General features: G+C 61.4%; 2 protein-coding genes across 4 annotated transcripts in view; both read left to right on the top strand.

Moving 5' to 3' along the window:
- Positions 1–5,518: 5,518 nt before the first annotated feature.
- FZR1 (fizzy/cell division cycle 20 related 1 (Drosophila)) lies at positions 5,519–16,974 on the top strand. 3 transcript variants are annotated; one of them, XM_011943432.1, is made up of 13 exons: positions 5,519–5,623; positions 8,125–8,250; positions 8,377–8,440; positions 8,526–8,653; positions 9,260–9,342; positions 9,817–10,000; positions 10,983–11,048; positions 11,902–12,004; positions 12,099–12,283; positions 12,600–12,833; positions 13,494–13,598; positions 14,650–14,751; positions 15,028–16,974. In XM_011943432.1, the coding sequence occupies exons 1-13, from the start codon at positions 5,555–5,557 to the stop codon at positions 15,067–15,069; spliced, it is 1,491 nt and encodes a 496-aa protein (XP_011798822.1). In that variant the 5' UTR covers positions 5,519–5,554; the 3' UTR covers positions 15,070–16,974. The 3 variants fall into 3 exon arrangements, with proteins under 3 accessions (XP_011798822.1, XP_011798823.1, XP_011798824.1); XM_011943433.1 differs by having other exon boundaries at positions 14,650–14,742; XM_011943434.1 differs by lacking the exons at positions 9,260–9,342; positions 9,817–10,000 and having other exon boundaries at positions 14,650–14,742; positions 15,028–16,406.
- A 2,356-nt stretch (positions 16,975–19,330) lies between these two features.
- The window catches only part of LOC105512817 (chromosome unknown open reading frame, human C19orf71), a 5,131-nt gene continuing 3,233 nt past the window's right edge, over positions 19,331–21,228 (top strand). The window contains exon 1 of the mRNA XM_011943436.1: positions 19,331–19,446. Coding sequence (XP_011798826.1) covers positions 19,364–19,446 — 83 coding nt within the window. The 5' untranslated portion in view covers positions 19,331–19,363. The remainder of the gene's footprint in view (positions 19,447–21,228) is intronic.

Consider the following 21,228-nt stretch of genomic DNA (forward strand, 5'->3'; position numbering starts at 1 on the left):
GCCTGGGCAACAGAGTGAGACCCGATCTCAAAAACAAAAATTCTGGTCAGGCACTGTGGCTCACGCCTGTAATCCTAGCACTTTGGGAGGCTGAGGCGGGTGGATCACCTCAGGTCAGGAGTTTGAGACCAACCTGGAAAACATGGTGAAACTCCCTGTCTACTAAAAATATAAAAAAATAGCCGGGTGTGGTGGCGCATGCCTGTAATCCCAGCTACTTGAGAAACTGAGGCAGGAGAACTGCTTGAACCCGGGAGGCAGAGGTTGCAGTGTGCCGAGATTGCACCACTGCACTCCAGCCTGGGCAAAAAGAGTGAGACACTGTCTCAAAAAAAAAAAGAAGAAAAATTTTAAAAAGATAAAAATTCCAAGGCGCTCCTGTTTGTGCAGTGTTTACCTGAAGGACTCACACTTAGGTCTCTGGAAATGAATTGCATCGCTAAGGTCTCTGTGAAACAAGATAAACAAAAAAGGGTCATCTGAAATGCTGTGATTTGTAACTAAACTCTTTAAGTTCTTTTTTTTTTTTTTTTTTCCCTGAGACAGTGTCTTGCACTGTTGCCCAGGCTGGAGTGCAGTGGCACAATCTCGGCTCACTGTAGCCTCCACATCAGCCTCCAGAGTCCTGGGACTACAGATGTGCGCCACCACACCCAGCTAGCTGTTTGTATTTTATTTTATTTTATTTTTTTGAGATACAGTCTCACTCTGTTACCCAGGCTGGAGTGCAGTGGCGCGATCTCTGCTCACTGCAACCTCAGCCTTCCAGGTTCAAGCGATTCACCTGCCTCAGCCTCCCGAGTAGCTGGGATTACAAGCATGTGCCACCATGCCCAGCTAATTTTTATTTTTTAGTAGAGATGAGGTTTCACCATGTTGGCCAGGCTGGTCTCGAACTCCTGAGCTCAGGTGATCCGCCCGCCTCAGCCCCCAACAGTGCCTCTGTCTGTACTTTGTGTAGAAACAGGGTCTCGCCATGTTAGCTGATCTCGAACTCCTGGTATCCTCCTGCCGTGCCTGGCAGCTAAGTTCTCTAATGAACAAGATTTGCATTGTGAAGCTTTTCCATTCTTGGAGAAGGCCTGGGCAAGGGTGCTGAAGGTACAGAAGCTGGAGCGGTTTCCACCAGGACAAGAGAAGGGCTGGGCCTCACCCCCAAAGTCAGATCTGGAGCAGGGGCGGTGCTGACATGGAATGCAGTCCTGGAGCTGTTCCACTTGTACCCGCGCTCCCGCGCCCATGGGTCCCTCTGCGCGGTGCCAGGTCTTGGGGAGACTGTCCTGTGCTGGGGTTTGGAGTCTGCTGGTGCTGCTATCCATCTTCCTTTTCCTTTGGCAGCTGGTTGTCGGGGGCCACTTTTACGAATGTACTTCCTTTAGCAGGCGTGGTGGTGCCTGTCTCTGGTCCTAGCTACTCAGGAGGCTGAGCGGGGAGGATAGCTGGAGCCCAGGAGGCGGAGGCTGCAGTGAGCTATGATCAAACTACTGCGCTCCAGCCTGGGCGACAGAGCAGGAGACCCTGTCTCCATTAAAAAAAGCGTTTCCTGGGTTTCCCGGCAGCACATGCCGCTGCGTAGAACGCTGCTGCACCAGCTGGATTTTCTCCACCGCCCTCCCGTAGGGAGCTCACTCCAGTGGGTGGGTGGGTCTGTGGCCCTCTTGTTGGGAGGGCTCCGTTCGTGTGTGTTGGTCAACGAATGACCCTCCCCACCACATCCAACACAGTATGGGGCTGTCAGAAGTCAGGGGCCGTGGGGGCACAGAGAGGAAAGAGAGAAGGCAGGGCACCCTTCACGGGACTGGGCAGAGAGAGGGCCTCCAGGACCGTGGGGAGCGTAAGTGTCTCGGGAAGCCCTGTCCACACCTGCCACCCTCTGAAACGTTCAGTGGCACCTGCAGAGTCCCTGCTGCTCTGCAAGGTGGCCTAAGCACAGGTCCTGGGGTCAGGACCCTACGCCCCTGGGCAGTCCAGATCGTCTCTGCCCTGCGGCAGCCGGTGAGTCACCTGCTGGCTGCATGGGGCCTGTGAAGCCGTCAGTGCTGGGCAACCTGCGTGGAGCCAATGGTGGTGGCTGATCTTCCCCGAGGAGGGCGGAGGGCTGGCCTCCCTCTGGCCTCGGATTTGCTAGACTTGAACAAGTTCCTCGCCTCTTGGCTCTGGGATTCCTGGAGTCTGAGCAGCGGCCCTCTCACCCCCGCACTGAAGCTCAGTGTTCAGGTCCTGCCTGGTTTTTGGTGTGCCAAGGGGTACAGGCTACTGTCTGGGCGCTGCTGCCTGTGAAGCACATGTTTCCAGCTGTCCTCCCCGGCCGCGGCTGACGTCCTCTGTGGCTGCGCGCAGCACCTCTGCACGGCCTGGACGTGGCACTGCGCTTCCGACGGAGACCCCCCGGGAGCCCCTGCTCCAGAGTGGGGTGTTCATGCCACAGGACTGCCTTTGACAGTGGCCTCTGCTCCGGGTTTCCTTTCTGTAAGTGCTGGAGGATCTGTGTAGATCCCCCTTCATCTGCGAATCGGTCCCGGGGGGTCCACACCCAGTGGGGCTCAGGATCTGCGTAGATTCCCTGTTCATATGTGAGTCAGTTCCAGGGGCCCACACCCACCGCTCTCCTGGGGCTCAGGTCTCTATAGCCCCTCTGGCTCCAGGCTCGGGAAATTGTCCCCCAGAGGCTGTCTTCACTGGGGACAGATGCTTAGGCCTCTCCTCGTCCTGGAATGGCCAGTGCTGGCCCAGGAGTGATTGGGTGTGGTGGGGACACGTGGGCCTTCGGGGCTGCGGGAGGCGGCTGTGCCCTGTGGAGAACCAGTGGGGAATGTGGGTTGGGAGAGGCCAGTCTGGGTGAGGGAGAAGGGGGTGGGGAGGAGGCTGGTGACATGATCTGGTCCCGATGGAGGGGGGAGGGCAGGCTGGAAGGAGGGAGAGCTACTGGCCACTGCTCTGTGGCCGCGTGGACCACCCGGTGCGTTGGGCTGAGCCACGTGGAGAGCCCTGAGCCTTCTATGTGGCCATGGGCATTGCTGCTCTGCACTCTGCCTTCCTGTCCTCATCTGTACAGGCGGCGGGCGCTGGCACCCTGTCCATGAGGCCTTGCAGAGGGGACATGAGATAAGCCATGAAAACCCACTAATACAGGGCTGTGGGCTGCACGCTCCTGTCCCTCAGAGCCTGACTGGCCCCATGTGACCGAGCCAGGGACCCCATGTGTCCCGTGACTGCAGGCCCAGGCAGCGCTGCCTGCGGGCTCTTGCAGAAGAAACAGCCCTGCAGTTGATCCTATCTCCAGCCCCAGGCCGGGAGCTCGTCAGAGGCCTCCTGGGGCTGTGGAGGTGGCAATCAGGCCCCCTGCCTCAGTATCTCAGGACAGTGGTGCTCAGGATGACAGGAGCAGCACCAAACCCGCATGGGTCTGTCTCTACCTGGTGACGCAAGCCAGTGCCTGCCTCTGGTGTCTGCTTCCTAAAAAGGCAGGTGTCGCCTCCGCCCTCCTGGTCTCTGTGAGTCGGCCTCCTCCGGGGCCCTCCCAGGTCTTGGGTGTCTGGTGCCTCTCACAGGGTGCAGCATCCCCAGGGCGTGTCCACGCCGTGGCCTGGGTCAGAGCCTCGCTCCTTTCATGGCGGGGCTGTGTTCCGGCGTGTGGAGGGCCGCGCTGGTTCGTCCCTCACCTGTTGATGCGTATGTAGGATTTTGCCGTATTTTGGCTGTTACGAATTGTGCGTCTGTGAGCATCTGTGTACCAGTTCCTGTGCCTTCCCCGTTCTCCTGGGTATGTATCTAGGAAGTGCTGGGTCCCATGGTAACTGTGGGTTTCTATTCCTTAGACGTAACTTTATCCACTTAATGTCAGTAGCAGAATGGGACACAGCTTTCATCACTGACAGAGTCTCTGTGTTTATTGGTTGAGGAACTTACTTGCCAAAGAAGTCACCAGGGACTGGGGAGAGGGATGGGGAGTGAGTGTTCCATGGGGACAGAGTTTCAGTTTGGGAAGATGAGAAAGTTCTAGGGATGACGGTGGTGGCGGCTGCACAACCACGGGTATGTGATTAACGCCACCGAACTGTCCTTTGTTTGTTTTGTTTTTGTTTTTGTGAGATGGAGGCCTGCTCTGTCACCCAGGCAGGAGTGCAGCGGCACAGTCTCGGCTCACTGCAAGCTCCTCCTCCCGGGTTCAAGCGATCCTCCTGCCTCAGCCTCCCGGGAAGCTGGGATTAAAGGCACGCACCATCATAGCCGGCTAATTTTTGTATTTTTAGTAGAGACGGGGTTTCACAACGTTGGCCAGGCTGGTCTCAAATTCCTGACCTCGTGATCCACCCGCCTCAGCCTCCCGAACTGTTGGGATTACAGACGTCAGCCACCGCGCCCGGCCAGAACTGCACACTTAAACGTGGTCAAGATGGTAAACTTTAGGTAAATTTTTTCACTTTTTTTTTTCTTTTTTTTTTTTGAGACAGAGTCTTGCTCTGTCACCCAGGCTGGAGTACGGTGGCGCGATCATAGCTTACTGCAGTCTGAAATTCCCAGCCTCAGGCGGTCCTCCCACCTCAGCCTCCCAAGTAGCTGGGACCACAGGTGCGTGCCACCACACTTGAGCCCGGGAGGTTAAGGCTGCAGTGATCCGTGATTGTGCCGCCTGGGCAACAGATGGAGACCCTGTCTACAAAAAGAACCACTGTGTTTACAGACCAGCAGCCTGCATATGGCCTCGGGCGGTGGTTTGCTGGCCCTGGCGGAAAGAGTGTTGTTTCTAGGCTGCCTTCTATCTCCATTGCCTACACGGACCTTCACTTTGTTCTCATGCAAACCCCCTTCCTGCCTCGGGCTGTGCATCTCTCTCTGGAACGTTCTTTGCCAGTCTCCTCACTGCCACTTTTTTTCATACCTCAACATAAACGCCGCCCTCTTAGAGGGGCCTTCCTGGTTTGGCTGAGCCTGGTCCTGTGTGGGCTCTGCATGGGCCCCTGGATGTTACCTTGGTTGTAGCTGAATGCGGATGTAGCTTGTCCACAGGAGGCTGATGTCCCCGGAGCTGTGGCCTGGTCTACCTGGGCCTGGACCCACATGGCTGGCCCAGGGTCTGTGCATGGCCAGCTCTTACACACTGCCTTAGAGCTGGTGTGGCTTGTCGAACCCCTTTGCACACGTACACGCACGTGGGTCCCCATGGCGCCTTGAGACATGGAGGCTGCCCACGCTCAGGGAAGAGTCCTTGCCGGGACCTCCAGGATTCTTCCCAGCCCCCGCCTCCCTACCGGGGCCTCCAGGGCAGAAAGCCCCTTTCCCGGGGAGGAGGACAGGGTGCAGGATGTACTGGCTGGGAGGGTCTGTTGGCAGCAACCGAGACCAGGGTTAGGGGAGCCTCACCCAGAATGAGGCTGGGGCTGGCAGGAGGTCCCCACAGAGGAGCCAGGAGGAGCCCACAGTCACTCTGGCTCCCAGGGCCTGGAGGTGCAGGTGAGCTCGTGGCCCCCTGGGCGACTGGCCCTGCCCCACTGACTTCTCCTGCCCTTCCCACCACAGGCTAACCCTGCCGCAGGCCGAGCCCTGCCTCACCATGGACCAGGACTATGAGCGGCGCCTGCTCCGCCAGATCGTCATCCAGAATGAGAACACGATGCCACGCGTGAGTGCCCCTTCCCTGCCCACCACTGTGGCTCCCCCTCCCCCAGCTGCCTCTGCCCTGGCCAGCAGCCTCAGGCGCTCACACTGTCGCTAGAGCCCCACGAACCACTCAGGTCCCAGTCCCTCAGGTCACACGGGGCCTCCGCCTCCCGGGCTGTCGGGGTTGCTGCCACCCCCAGGGCCATAGTCAGAGCCCAGCGGGGCTTAGGTGGACGAGGAGGCTAAAGGCCCGGAGTGGTGGAGCTGGGGTGGCCTGCAGAGCCTGTAGGGACACCCGTTCCTGTCTCCTAGCCCCAGGTGCATCTGGAACCCTGTGGGATTTGGGGGACCTGGCTTTGTCCTTCCTTGTGCTCCATCCCTCCTCCCCAGCCCAGCAATGTTTGCCTTGCCCTGCGCTCCGGGCACTCCACTGGCCACACAGGGTCTCAGGGCTGGCACTCGGGGCTGGCGCCTGCTGTATGACAGCCACATCCCTCACCTGCCTCCCCACGCGACTCCTGCCAGGGGCTGAGGGGCCAGACTCCCGTTGCCGTCTATACAACATGAAGCCTGGGTCAGAATAGCATGAGGCTTAGCCTGGACAGCCACCAGCCCCTCCCCGTGACAGACGCCTGAGCCATCATTCTCAAAGACTAAGTTGCCGTTGTCCCGAGTCCCTCCCCCATGGGCTGACCTGCACAGACGGGTCTGAGGGGCATGGGCCTCTGGGGAGGGGCTGCCCCGTTGCAGCTCCCTCAGCACCGGCACCCTCTGTGCCCAGGCATTGGGTGGCCCTGGGGCAGGCTCACCTTCAAGGCTTAGTTCAGCTTCAGACCCCAAAGCCTGGGTCCCAGGACCTGCGGGAGCCTACCACAGCCGCCTTCGCCCCTATGCAGCGCAGTCCCCGCAGGGCAGAGTCAGGGAGGCGGATCCGGGATCCTGCGTGGTGTGGCAGGGTCCCTGTTGGTGAAGGGACAGGGCCACTGCAGAAAAAAAGCGGCGTAGAATTAGAGGGGTCTTTGCAACCTCAGGGATTTCAGAGAGAGAGGCGTGAATACAGGGGTGTCTGTGCACAGAGAGGGTCTGGGCACCACAGCGCCGAGCAGCCCTAGTGCTGGCTCTTGACCTCCAGAGCGCTCTCGGGGCTGCCCGGAGGACAGCGGGAGCCTGAGCGCCCTGTGTGCCTGCGGGCCCAGCAGTGCGTGGGAGGGTGGGGCGCAGTGCGAGGACCCAGCACTCCACCCAGTGCCCTTTGAGTCTCACGGATGCAGCCAGGCCAGGGTGTGAACGGGACATGGGTGAGGAGCGGGCATTTGCAGTATGAGAGAGCTCCCCACACACCCGGCCCGCCCCGCAGGCACCCAGCACAGCCTGGACTTTATGACACAGAACCACCTTCAGACCCAGACGGAGTGCCAGGCTGTGGAGAGACAGCCCTGGAACCCTCCGAAGTGTCAGGGCCGTGACAGCGTCACAGGCTGGGGGCAGGAAGATGTGACAGCAGACGGAACATTATCCTACGCAAACCTGTGTTTCCTGGGGCTCCCCCAGAGAGGCCGCAGACGGGGCCTACGCAGCACTCGCAGAACCTCTCCCAGTCCTGGGGAGCAGGAGTCGGGGGTCATGGTGTGGGCAGGGCCACACTTTCCACTTAAGGCTCCAGGGAAGGACCCTTCCCGCCTCTCCCAGCTTCTGGGGGCTCCTGCTATCCGTGGCTGTGTCCACATCGCTCTGGCGTCTGCGTCCGCCCAGAACCGTCTCCCTGTGTCTTTGTGTCCATGTTTCCCTCTTTCTCTGAGGACGCTTGTCCTCAAATCAGGCCCATCCTAATGGCTTCCTCTTGAGTATAATCACCTCTGCAAGAAACTCGTGTCCACACAGAGTCCCATTCCCGGGTAGCAGGGCTCAGGATTTCACACTATCCTCTTTGGGACACTGGTCAGCTCATAACAGACCCCTCGTAGAAAAAGGACGGTGCAGGGGCAGTCAGATGGGGTTGGAGGGTTAGACGGGTGTTGTGGGTGGCGCGGGGGCAGTCAGATGGGCTTGGAGGGTTAGACGGGTGTTGTGGGTGGCAGGAAATGGGGATGAGGGGACCACACTCCCAGGTGGTTCTGGGCACAGCTGTTCTATGTCTTGTGCCGTCAAGGCCTGCATCTTTTAGAAACAGTGAATGCGTGGCATCTGCGCAGCGCTGGGAGGGCAGTCGGGGTCTTGTGCTCCCTGGCTCTCTCCCCTCTGCCATGGCCCCCATTGCTGCCGTTCCATCCCGTCCCGTGGTCCTGCCCTCTCCACCCTCCTGCCTGGCAGCGTTGGGAGGCCGAGCCTGCCCCTGGGCCTGGCACACCTCGGAGGCTTCTGGCACATAAATCCCTGACCAAGAGTGACTGTGTGGCTCCACTTGGGTTTTCAAGGTCAAAGACCTGTTTGCTCAGTGGCCAGAGGCTGAGAGAGGCTAGCCTGGGGGCGCTCTCGGCGGGAGCTCTCAGTGCTGAGAACAGGCCCTCCACTGATGCCCTTCAGGTCACGGAGATGCGGCGGACCCTGACGCCTGCCAGCTCCCCCGTGTCCTCGCCCAGCAAGCATGGAGACCGCTTCATCCCCTCTAGAGCCGGAGCGAACTGGAGCGTGAACTTCCACAGGATCAACGTGAGGGGCCAGCCGGGCAGGAGATGGGACCCCCCGGGAGGCCCAGGGCCCCTCCTAGCCTCCTTGCTCTAGGGCCAGGAACAAGCAGGCACCTCAACCCCTCCCTCTCTGCTCTCCTCCCTGCAGGAGAATGAGAAGTCTCCCAGTCAGAACCGGAAAGCCAAGGACGCCACCTCAGACAACGGCAAAGGTTAGGGTCCCAGCCCATCCGCCCTGGAGGCCCCCACCCTGCCCTGCCCTGCCCCACCTCACCTCACTGTGCTTGGTGCCTGCAGATGGCCTGGCCTACTCCGCCCTGCTCAAGAATGAGCTGCTGGGTGCTGGCATCGAGAAGGTGCAGGACCCACAGACTGAGGATCGCAGGCTACAGCCCTCCACACCTGAGAAGAAGGGTCTGTTCACGGTGAGCCTGTGGCACCCCCCCAGGAACTGGTTCCCAGTGGCAGCCTCCCCAGCCCCCACCTCCCGGGCACTAGCTCTGCCTCCCCGAGCCTGTTTCTTGGGCCCGGCCACGGCCCAGCTTCCCACCCCCGGACCCTGACCCTGCTCCTTAGCCAGGCCAGCGGCCCTGGTCCTCTGGGATCTGAGGCTGGAGGCCCAGCAGGTAAGCTGGGAAGTGGGGGTGCAGGAAGAATCCAGGCTCAGCCTCTTGGGCTTTTTCTCCCCACACCGATGCTACCTGGGGTCCCGAATACCCGAGACGGTGGGGTCCTGCCCGCAGGAGGCGGCACTGGGTGCTCCCGCAGGGCCGCACTCTGTCCACGTGATCTGGGAGCCCGAAGGCAGGATCACACAGAGCCTGGCTTGGTTCCCTCGAGAGAGGGCGGAAGGGGTGGGGGCCCACAGTCCCTGCCGGGAAGGCGCCTTCCTGTTCACAGCTGCTCTGCACAGGGTCTTGGCGCCTGCCTTAGGGCTGCGAGCTGTACCAGGAGTGTGGGCTGCTGGGGTCCAGCTCTGAGGGTCCTACGGCCTGGGCATCCGCTCAGCTGGCGTGTCCCCCACTCTGCAGTATTCCCTCAGCACCAAGCGCTCCAGCCCCGATGATGGCAATGACGTGTCTCCCTACTCCTTGTCTCCCGTCAGCAACAAGAGGTGGGTGTCCCTGTGGGTCCTGGTGGGCGAGGCTGAAGGGGCTTCCCAGGGCCTAGTGGCCTGGAGCTGTGATGTGCCCTCCCCGGAGTCCTTAGAGTGGAGGGGCCCAGCCCCCATGAGGCCATGGTCAGTAATAGAAATGTACACCAGGCCTAGAGCGGCCCGGAGACCTCCTCACCGAGGGCACACCATGGCCTGGCAGTGTTGGCCTCAGACAGGGCCGTGTAGTCAGGAAGGGCTGCCTGGAGGAGGTGTGGGCAGCAGAGCCAGCACAGCTGTGGAAGGGGGCCCAGGGCAGCCAGATACCTGAGGGTGAAGGGCTGTGGGGCCGTCCCCGGGTTAGGATCACGTGGTGGTGGTCGGAGGGGCCGGGCTGGGCTCCTGGGACTGGCAGGGGAGGAGATACTTCCCGTGCGTTTGCAAGAAGTCACCCGAGTGCGGTGGCTGACGGACGCCACGCGGCCGCCTTTGCAGCCAGAAGCTGCTCCGGTCCCCCCGGAAACCCACCCGCAAGATCTCCAAGATCCCCTTCAAGGTGCTGGACGCGCCCGAGCTGCAGGACGACTTCTACCTCAACCTGGTGGACTGGTCGGCCCTCAACGTGCTCAGCGTGGGGCTGGGCACCTGCGTGTACCTGTGGAGCGCCTGCACCAGCCAGGTGGGTGCCGCGTGGGCTGTGCCTGTGCACGGGGGCCTCCCCAGCTCCCAGCAGACCTCAGTGTACCCACCGGGACCCGGGGAGCAGCAGTATGAGCCAGGCGCCTGCCATGGCCCTCCTAGCCAGGGCCTCCCAGCCTCCCAGCCCCGGCCCTCCCAGCCGTGGCCCTCCCCGCCAGCAGTGGCATCTGCAGCAGCACGGGGTGCCCACTGGAACCACAGTCTGTTCAGCTCCATAGAGGAGAAGAGACAGGTGTCCCAGCCTGGCTGAGCCCAGGGGCCACCATCACTACTGAGTGGTCACCGTCCTGGAGTGGCCTCTGGGCGCACCGGGCCTGCCAGTCCCTACAGGGAGCCTGGGTTGCTGGTGCAGGGCAGCAGCAGACACCGCTGGGGTGGGGGTTTCGGGGATAACGCCAGGCGAGTAGTTTTGGGAGAGCGAGGGTTGGCGCTTCCTCCCATCATCCGCTCGTCCCATGCAGGCCTGTGTCCCCTGCGTCCGTGTCCCATGCAGGCCTGCGTCCCCTGCGTCCGTGTCCCCTGCGTCTGTATCTTTTGTCCACATCCCGCTTGAGCCTGCCAGGTCCCAGTAGTGAGCAACCCAGAGACCCCACGGGCCTGGAGTGATGAGAGAGTGAATGAGTGGACGGGAGAATGGACGGGTGGGAGAGTGGACGGGTGGGAGAGTGGACGGGCGGGTGAGCGGGCAGGTGAGTGGGTGGGTGAGTGGGTGGGAGAGCGGACGGGAGAGTGGGTGGGAGAGTGGGTGGGAGTGGTTGAGGGAGTGGATGGGTGAGTGGATGAGAGTGGACGGGAGAGTGGATGGGAAGCGTGTGGGCGAGCGGGCGGGTGAGCGGACGGGAGAGTGGGTGGGTGAGTGGACATGAGAGTAGGTGGGTGAGACAGCGGAAGGGTGCATGTACGCATGGATAGACTGGGACTTTGAGACCAGCGACAAAGCTCACACTGACCTCTGCCTCCAGGTGACGCGGCTCTGTGACCTCTCGGTGGAAGGGGACTCAGTGACTTCCGTGGGCTGGTCTGAGCGGGTGAGTGCAGACGGCTTGGCCCCCACCTGGGAGATCTGATAGGGCCCTTGACCATGTTGGGGGCCTTGAAAACCCACAGGGGCTAGTGTGTGGCCTGAGGTCGCCTGTGTCCAAGCATAGGTCTGTGTCCCCCACTGTCCCTGGCCTTGGTGTGGTCCTGGTGGAGGGAGTAACAGGGATGAGCAGGCACCGCCAGGCCCCCAGAAAGGATGGTGGGACCAGTGGGGAAGCAACACCCCGGCTCCTTCCATGGGACCTGCCCACCTGGGACTCACTCCCCTGGAGCTCCAGTTCCCACTCAGGGTTGAGCGGGCTTTAGTTCCATTTTAGACTGCGATGAAAACATCCCAGCAGCAGCTTTGGAGCATGTCATGGGGAGGGTCTGTGCCCCCTGCCCGGAGCTGCCCAGGGCTGCCCCCAGTGCTCGTGACCGCTCACTGTGTCCTGCGTGTGCACTCACCCTCCCTCCATCCACTTGGATTTTCATGCGCCTCAAAGTCAGTGGCAGACAGCCACACGTGCTGCCCAGCTCCTGGGCGTGTGTGGAAACTGGAGCTCGGTGTCTGCAGTTCCTCCTTCCCTCTGTGTGAAATGTCCCCGTGGGAAGGTCCACATACCCTGAGTCTTGGCTGGACTCTGACAAACCCGGGCATCGCGTGCGTGCGGCGTGCCCACCACCCCAGAGTGTGCTGAGGGGGTTTAAGCTTCTTCTGAAGAGACGTGCATTCAAGAGTGTTTAGGGAAACCATCCCAGGCCCCGGTGAGGAGAGAGCCTGGCGTGACCAAGTCCGAGCCGGGCACCGTCCCCGGGCCAGACCTGACGCTGGTGCTCTGCCCGTGCCTTCGCTCCTAGGGGAACCTGGTGGCGGTGGGCACACACAAGGGCTTTGTGCAGATCTGGGACGCGGCCGCAGGGAAGAAGCTGTCCGTGTTGGAGGGCCACACGGCACGCGTCGGTGAGGTGCCCGGGTCCCGTGGCTGGTGAGCTCCCCGAGGCCCGAGCCCCCCGAGGCCAGGAGAGGCTCACCCCCACTTCCGCCTGGCCTCCAGGGGCGCTGGCCTGGAACGCTGAGCAGCTGTCGTCCGGGAGCCGCGACCGCATGATCCTGCAGAGGGACATCCGCACCCCGCCCCTGCAGTCAGAGCGGCGGCTGCAGGGCCACCGGCAGGAGGTGTGCGGGCTCAAGTGGTCCACAGACCACCAGCTCCTCGCCTCAGGGGGCAACGACAACAAGGTACCCCTGCCCCGAGCCTGGACTTCCCCTTCCCTAGGAGCCGCTCCCCTCACGCTGGCAGGAACGGCGAAGCCTGGGCTGGGGGCGGGCACGGGGCCCACTCCACAGCCATCAGCAGGGCCCTGGGCTTGTCCTTCCTGCTTAACCAGTCCTGCCCTGTGGCACAGGGTGACGAGCATGTGCCCCCAGGGGTCCTTGAGGGAGCAGCAGGAGGGGTTGGGGGTGAGGTGCCAGGGCAGGTTATCACCCCTGTGAGGACCGGCCTATGGGACCAAAGGGCTGCGACAGCCCTGGCCTCACAGCCCCTGTCCCCCAGCTGCTGGTCTGGAACCACTCGAGCCTGAGCCCCGTGCAGCAGTACACGGAGCACCTGGCGGCCGTGAAGGCCATCGCCTGGTCCCCGCATCAGCACGGGCTGCTGGCCTCGGGGGGCGGCACAGCCGACCGCTGCATCCGCTTCTGGAACACCCTGACGGGACAGCCGCTGCAGTGCATCGACACGGGCTCCCAAGTGTGCAATCTGGCCTGGTCCAAGCACGCCAACGAGCTGGTGAGCACGGGTGGCCCGGCCTCCCAGCAGGCCCGGGATGTATGTCCTGCCGGCCCCTTGCCTGCCATCTGAGAGCGGCCTGTGGGGAGATAGGTCAGAGGCTCTGAAGGGAGATGGATGAGGGAGGCTGGGCAGGGAGGCAGGGAATTGTCGGGGCGGGGACGGGGGAGGCAAGGTCCCTGGGCCCCTGGGCCCCATCAGGGCCTCACCTGGGGCAAGACTTGGAGCCTCTGGGCCCTCGTCGCAGCCACACCTGGTGGCTCTGTGAGGAGCCGGGGAGCTCCCACAGCTGCTTCTGCTGAGAGGGGAGGCCCAGGACGAAGTGGGCTCTGCGGAGCACCCTGGCCTGCTTCAGCCTCTCCGGGCATGCGTCACCAGGAGAGTCTCAGGGATGACTTGGAGGCGGGGCAGAGGGGCTGTGGGCCCTGTGTGGGTCCTTGTTGGGCTCCAGCCTTTGGCAGTGGGTGGAGGGGTACACCTGTGGCCTTCACACCTCCCAGAGGGACTCAGGAGGCAGAGCCACATCCCCGCATCGCCTGCTCCTCCCGGGCTGGCTGGCGGCACCGAGCTCTCACGTGGGCTCGGGCGGGTACGCAGGAGGCAGCAGGCACAGCGCCCGGCCTCGTTCCCCCACCAACCGCGCGCCCCTCCACCCTCCAGGTGAGCACGCATGGCTACTCACAGAACCAGATCCTTGTCTGGAAGTACCCCTCCCTGACCCAGGTGGCCAAGCTGACCGGGCACTCCTACCGCGTGCTGTACCTGGTGAGTGCACGCCAGGCACTTCAAGGTGCCCCGGGATTCTGGACAAACTGCCATGGCCGCCCCAGAGCACCTGTCCTGTGTTCTTAGGGAGGATGCTGTGCAGATATAAAACCCCGTGGGAGCCAGCACCGGGGCTGGCTGTCGGGGCATCCGGTGCTGGTTGTATTGCCAGCGATGGAATGGGCTTTACTGAACGCCCCAGCCCTGCAGGTGTGGGCCCTGTCCTCCTGGAGGACCTCAGCCTCTTCATTTGTTTATTTTCCCCAAAAAGAGTGGTGAAGAGGAAAGCCAAAAATACCTCACACCTGACCACTCAGATGACCCCATGGCCATCCTCGCAGTCACTGTGTGCACGTCGCTGGAAGGGGACCAGGAGGCGTCCTTTGACCCCACGTGCCCTCACTGGTCAAAGTTTTGTTTCTTCCCTGAAAAACATGTTCTGTGCTTTCATCCGTGCATCTGACAGTCCCTCATCTACTCAGAGTGGAGGCCCCACCTTGCAAGGGGGTGTCCTTTATGTTTTTGCAAAAATGCTCCAACCTTGGCCAGGTGCGATGGCTCACGCCTGTAATCCCTCCACTTCAGGAAGCCAGGGTGGGAGGATCGCTTGAGCCCAGGAGTTCAAGACCAGCCTGGGCAATGTAGCAAGACCCCGTCTCTACAGAACATTTTTTTAAACGAGCCAGGTGTGGTGGTGTGCACCTGTAGTCTCGGCTACTCAGGAGGCTGAGATGGGAGGATCACCTGAGCCCAGGAGATCAAGGCTGCAGTGAGCCAGGATCGCCCCACTGCACACTCCAGCCTGGGTGACAGAGCCAGACCCTGTCTTAAAATTAAAAAAAAAAAACAAAAAGGCTCCAACCTTGGTTTTTGCCTGTGGTGGCCCCGGCCTGGCCCTCCCTCCTGGTCCCAGAGTCTGGGCTCTGCCCATGCAACCTGGGTTGGGGGTCCCAGCCACTCCACACCTTGCTCCCCTCTCCTTCGGTCCCCCAGCACTGTCCTGAGGCACCGAGAGGCCCAGTGACATGGGGTGCTTCCCTCCTGTCCACAGGCAATGTCCCCTGATGGGGAGGCCATCGTCACTGGTGCTGGAGACGAGACCCTGAGGTTCTGGAACGTCTTTAGCAAAACCCGTTCGACAAAGGTAAAGTGGGTCGGTATCAGCGCCACTCGCCCCCGCCCCAGCTTGTCCCAAGGTCGTCCCTGTCCCCGCTGTGCCCTCTGGCGTACCCTCCCCTGGGTCCCCCCCACCTCCGAGCTTCCCTTACCTCAAATTCCAGGTCATGTGTCAGGGGCAGTGTGGCAGGCCGAGGCTGGACTGGCACCTCCCAGCCCCACAGCACTACGCCCCACAGCCTCAGGTTCCCTCCAGGCAGCTTCCTCCCTGGGGTTGCGGCTCAGCGCGTCTCCCATCCCCATGTGTCTGCAGGAGTCTGTGTCTGTGCTCAACCTCTTCACCAGGATCCGGTAAACCTGCCGGGCAGGACTGCGCCACGCCAGCCATCGTCAGAGGACCCCAGCTCCTCAGCTTGCGTGGACCCTGCCTTCCCAGCGCTTGTCCCCCGAGGAAGGCGGCCGGGCGGGCGGGGAGCTGGGCCTGGAGGATCCTGGAGTCTCATTAAATGCCTGATTGTGAACCATGTCCACCAGTGTCTGGGGTGGGCACGTGGTTGGGGACCCTCAGCATCAGGGGCTCTGTCTCCCTTCCTAAAGGGCAAGAACCACATTGGACGGTCCCGGCTCAGACCGTCTGTACTCAGAGCGATGGACGCCCCCTGGGACCCTCACTGCCTCCATCCGTTCATCACCTGCCCACCGGCGCCGCTTGCTCCTCCTGCAATTGCCCACGTCTGCACGGAACAGACCACCAGACACCAGGGCTGATTGGTGGGGGCCTCAGACCCCGGCTGCCCGTTCACGGCTGCAGTCCCACTATGTGAAACCCAAGGCCAGACCCAAGGCCAGGCCAAGACGTGTAGGCCTGGGCAGGTGGCTCAGGGCCACTGGCGGAACCGGCCTGTGGATCCGGGAGACAGTCCCCGCCTGGGCTTCACGGCGTCCTTGCAGCCACCTCTGCTGTCACCGCTCGAAGTAGCAGTCTCTCTGGAAGCATCTGTGTCACGGCCATCACCTGGCAGGCAGTGGGCTTCAGATAGGCCTGTGCATCCTGGCCGAGCGCCACCCTCACACCGGAGGAGGACGTCTGCTCTGGACTTGTCACCCCAGGAGAACTGAACACAGGCCTGCTCACTGCCCTGGCTGGAGAGGAGCACAGCACACGCCGCGTCTTCGTGCATTCTTCAACACGTGCCCTCACCGGGCCAGCGTCCCCCTTCCCCACGCAAGATTTGCGTCCCCCGTGCCTGCTGGGTGGCTGGGTCCTGTGGAGGTCAGCGGCGGTGTGGCCCCCGCCCCCAGGCTGCCCGTGTCTTCGCCTGTCCTGTCCACCAGCGCCAGCGGCCGTGGGGAAGCCAAGGAGACCCAAGGGGTCCAGGAGGTGGGCGCCCTCCGTCCTTTCAAAAGCTTCCCGGGCTCCTCTGTTCCTCTGTCTCATGCTCCCAGGCCGCACAGCAGGCGGGGAGGGAGGCAAGGCTGGGGAGTGGGGCCTGAGCTGAGCACTGCCTGCCCCCTCGCCCCTTCCCATTTCATTGGTGGAGACACGGAGAGGGTGGGGCGGGCTGGAGTCCAAGGGTCCCACCTGCCCCCCTGCTGTGCTTGGGCACCCCCACTCCCCACGTCCCAGTAGCCTGGTGTCCCCAGTGGGGTTGGTGTGCATGTGTACATATGTATTTGTGACTTTTCTTTGGATTTGTTTTGTGTTTTTGTTGAGCAGTCCTGGAAATGTTTGAGGCTAGACGGGGAGGGGCCGGGACCCACCCACTGCTCCTGGGGGACGGGGTCCTGGTTTTAAAGCCCCGTCATTTCAAGCGGGTGGATCTTCCATATTCGCTGGAGTCTCCCCACCTCTGTCCGGGCGGGTGCGGACTCCTCGCCGCCCGCCTGCATAGGGGGAGCCGGTGCACATGGCAATGTGGATTTTCCGTGGTCAAGGTCTTACTGTTTCAGGTTTTTTAAATAGGAAAACCAACCCTGCCTTCGCCTGTGCCCGCCTTGCCCACAGCGGCCCCTGCAGTTGCCAAAGAGCCGCCTTGTCACTGTGGGCCTCAGGGCTTGGCCAGCTCAGGGCACAGCCCACATGGGCCTCCAAGGCTCCTCCTGGGACTGGGAACCGCCGCAGGGCCAGAGGGATGGTGCGAGATTTGTGTTGGGGCTGGTTCTGGCCATGCTAGGGGGGCGGGGGACCTCCCAGGACAGATCAGCCGTCTTTCTCATGTAATGCAGTGATGCTGTCATTAAACACGTGGATTCATGTGTGGCCGGGCTGGCTGGCTCTAGGTCCCGGCTGGAGTGGGGTCACACGGTCCTGCCCTAGAGCCCCCATCTGGTCCTGGAGCTGCAGAAGCAACTTCTGAGGGGCTTCCCAGCCCTGCATTTCACAGATGGGGAACTCAGCCCTCGAAGGCCGCAGAGACCCCTCCCGGGCTGGTCTGCCGGGGCGCTGGCCACATTCTTGCGGGGCCAAGGACTGGACTCCAGGCGAGTCCCTACGCTCCAGCCCGACGGCCCTGTTCCCAGGAGGAGGTGCTCGCCAGACCCCATCAGGGAGGGAGGGTGGGCGCTGCAGGGCTGAGCTCACCCCCAGGGCTGGCCAGACCAGGAGGGACAGAGCAAGTGGGATGAAGGCCGGGGTGGGAGGGGCCCATGATGACGGGCCAGGGCTTGTGTGGAAATGGGGGCTTTAGTTCCCCATGGCCCAGGACAGCTGAGAAGGGGTGGAAGGGCCCCAGGGGAGCGTCCGTCAGGCCTTGCGGGGTACGGGGGCCACTCAGCAGCGCTGGGGCAAGTGCCTCTGCTGTCAACTCCACCTGACAGACCAAGGCCAGTGGGGCCATCACTTCCTGGGGCGACCCTGGCAGTGGCTGGGAGATGCCCGGATGGAGCAAGAGGCTGACAAAGGGCCCCGCGGGGCGGTTTGCAGCTTTTCTGTTGATCCTGGAACGTAGCTGGTGCAGTGAGAGGGAAAGAATTGAAAAACTCAGGCTGCCGCAGGTTCTGCAGTGAGAGGTGCAGGAGGCAGGAGCCTGGCCCAGGGGATGCTGGTGCCTCCCCCGGGGTCTGCGAGGAGAACAGGAGGAATGGCTGGGAAGTGGTTGGGGGAGCCAGGAGGCCTGGGGGCCAGGGGCTGCAGGGGAGGCTGTGGGGGATGCCTGGCAGCCAGGAGGCCCCAGGTGGTTTTGAGGCTCGCTCTTGTACGGTGCCTGAGAAGACGGTGAAGGACCCAGGGCAGGTCCCGTCCTGGGCATTGGAGATGATGAAATCGAGCAGACCTGGCCCATGTGGCGCTGGCCTGGGGGGCACAGCCCAGAGACAGAGGAGCTTATGAGGAAGTGAAGCGGCGTCACAAGGCTGCAGAAGGGGCCCTGGGAAAGGGCAACCTTGGATCGGGCTCACCGCAAGCCTAGCATTTCAGCCAGGGCTAGAGGAGGCAGGGACACCTGGGTGAGAGGCAGAGAGCACAGCCATGCAAAGGCCCTGGGGCAGGACGGCACCTGGCACGCAGGAGGGACAGAGTGAGGAGAGGAGGGCAGGGCCTTGTGGGCCTCAGGGAGGACTTTGGCACTTACCCCGAGGGAGTGGGGCCCCTGGGTGCCTGTCCAGATGGGAAAGGCAGGGTTGGCTCTGTGGGGACCCGACGCAGGGGCAGGGGAAGCCGAGACCAGGGTGCAAGCTCTGCCCCCACCCAAGCCGGATTCCACCCACGGCCAGGCCCAGCCAGAGGAGGCAAGGCAGGAGGTTTCTGGATGTTTGTTGGGTTTTTGTTTTTTTTTATTGTGGTAAAATACAAAATCTACCATCTTACAGTGAGGTGGCGTTCAGTACCTTCACCACGCCGTGCAGCCACCACCTCTGATTCCAGAACATTCTCATCACCCAGAAGGCAGTCCTGTCCCCGTTACATCACCTCGTCACCCCCAGGTCCCTCTCCCCAATTCCAGCACCCACGAACCCTCTGCCTGCCTCTGTGGACCAGCCTGTCCTGGGCATTCGTAGAAGTGGGACCACAGCATGGCCTTCTGTGTCTGGCGTCTCTGAGCGTGACAGCCTCAAGGTGCGTCCACACGGGCCTGGGCCAGAGCTTCGCACCTCCTGGTGGCTGAATCTCATTCCAGCACGTGGCTGGCCACGCTGTGCCGGTCCCCTCACCCTCACTGGGTGTTCGGTGTTCTCCACCTCGGGTTGTCACAAATTGTGCTGCTGTGAGGCCCCGCGTGCGGCTCTCATCCTGGGTGTATTTTACAAACGGACTGGGTGTGAGCAGGTGAGGAGAGAGGAGCTGGGGTGCCAGGTGCCTGCGCCCGTGACCAGGCACCGCCTCCCGCGATCGAAGGTGCAAGGGGAAGACAGAAGGCCCTCAAGGGGGTGTGGAGATGGAGAGGCCAGGCCCCAGGTGGGGGGTGCGTAGAGCTGGGGGCTCACAGCCACGGACCCCACCTGGCAGTGGTCCTGCCCACCCACACTGTGTCACCCCCCGTTGTTAAATACTCAGAAGGACTCTCCAGCCCTCCCCTCCCTTGAGGCCACCTCACCCCGCTGCTGGGAGGAGGGAGCGGTCAGCGCTGTTGCCGGAACACCGGGTGGCCTTTATGCTGTCAACAGTGGCCTCGGAGGCCTTCCTGGCAGGAGCCCCAGGGACCCAGGCAGACATGCAAACCCTGAGGCAAGAGGCTGCCCGGCCCTGTGTCCCCTCGGGGACCCTCGAGGCCAGCTTCCCAGCACCTCTCTACAGGTGAGCCCCTCCCTCCCTGGGTGTCAGGTCACACGGGGTTTGGTTTGGGGTCTTGCATGTGTCACTCATTATTCCTAAAAGGCTCACGTGTGTGAAGTCCCCTCCAGCCTGTGGTCGCTCACTGTGGGGGCCACAGACCTGGAGACAGGCCGAGAACAAATGTGTCTGTAGCCATTTCCAAGGGCTGCAAACGCACTGGGAGCTTCGGCCGCAGAAATAGCCACCCTCTGAAATCCAGGCGTGTGCAGGCCTGGGCTCTTCTGTGGCTGAGGGAGTCTGTCCCACACCTCTCACAGCCTGTGGTGGCTCGGGCAACCCCAGGCACTCCTTGGCCCCCAGTCTCTGCTTCTGTCTTCACCCGGCCTTCCTGTCTGCATCCAAGTTTCCTTCTCCTTATAAGGGCGTCAGGCACTGGATTCGGGGCCATCCTAACACGGGGTGACCTCATCTTAGCTGCACCTGCTAAAACCATTTCCAAACAAGGCCATGTCCTGAGGCTCTGAGCAGATGCAATTTTGGAGGTATGCAAGTGACCTCAATACAGTGTCTATCAGCAATTGTTTAAACAATTACAGAATACTATGCAGCCATGAAAAAGAAGAGTGAAAGCGCTTTGCTCTATTTCCAAGGAAAGAAATTAAACCAAGATGGTGGCTGGGCACGGTGGCCCACTGTAATCCCAGCACTTTGGGAGGCTGAGACAGGAGGATCACTTGAGCCCAGGAGTTCAAGACCAGCCTGAGCAACATAGTGAGACCTAGTTTTTTGTTTGTTTGTTTATTTTTCTGAGACAGAGTCTCACTCTGTTGCCCAGGCTAGGGTGCAGTGGCACAGTCTTGGCTCACTGCAACCTCCTCTCCGAGGTTCAAGGATTCTCCTGTCTCAAGCCTCCTGAGTAGCTGGGACTACAGGTGTGTGGGTGTGTGCCACCATGCCCAGCTCAGTTTTGTATTTTTTTTTGTATGGAGTCTCGCTCTTGTTGCCAGGCTGGAGTCCAGTGGTGCACTCTTGGCTCACTGCAGCCTCTGACTCCCTGCTTCAAGCCTTTCTCCTGCCTCAGCCTCCCAAGTAGCTGAGATTATAGGCATGTGCCACCACGCCCAGCTAATTTTTGTATTTTTAGTGAAGACGGGGTTTCACCATGTTGGCCAGGATGGTCTCGATCTTCTGACCTCATGATCTGCCCACCTCGGCCTCCCAAAGTGCTGGGATTACAGGCGTGAGTCACTGCACCCAGCTGTGAGACCCCATCTCTATAAAAAAATTAAAAAATCAGCCAGGCTGCTAGGTGCAGTGACTCATGCCTGTAATTCCAGTACTTTCGGAGGCCGAGGCAGGCGGATCACCTGTCAGGAGTTCAAGACCACCCTGACCAACATGGTGAAACCCCGTCTCTACTAAAAATACAAAATTAGCCGGGCATGGTGGCTCATGCCTGTAATCCCAGCTACTCAGGAGGCTGAGGCAGGAGAATCGCTTGAACCTGGGTGGCAGAGGTTGCAGTGAGCCGAGATGGCGCCACTGCACTCCGGCCTGGGCGACAAGAACGAAACTGTGTCTCAAAAAAAAAAATTGTTTTGAGCGCTGATTACAGCGCAGTGGCTCACGGCTGTAATCCTTTCTCTTTGGGAGGCCGAGGTGGGTGGATCACAACTTCAGGAGTTTAAGATCAGCCTGGCCAAGATGGGGAAACCCCGTCTCTACTAAAAATACAAAAAAAAACTGGGCGTGGTGGCAGATGCCTGCAATGCCAGCTACTCAGGAGGCTGAGGCAAGAGAATC

Source organism: Colobus angolensis, unplaced genomic scaffold (assembly GCF_000951035.1).
Source record: "Colobus angolensis palliatus isolate OR3802 unplaced genomic scaffold, Cang.pa_1.0 Scaffold22, whole genome shotgun sequence".
Taxonomy (NCBI): domain Eukaryota; kingdom Metazoa; phylum Chordata; class Mammalia; order Primates; family Cercopithecidae; genus Colobus; species Colobus angolensis.

Bases quoted from the DNA above. Each gene is read 5' to 3' on its own strand.
- FZR1 (XM_011943432.1), top strand. From the start codon at position 5,555: ATGGACCAGGACTATGAGCGGCGCCTGCTCCGCCAGATCGTCATCCAG. The intron at 8,251-8,376 runs GTGAGGGGCCAG...TCCTCCCTGCAG, and splicing joins TGAACTTCCACAGGATCAAC to GAGAATGAGAAGTCTCCCAG. The intron at 10,001-10,982 runs GTGGGTGCCGCG...CTCTGCCTCCAG, and splicing joins GGAGCGCCTGCACCAGCCAG to GTGACGCGGCTCTGTGACCT.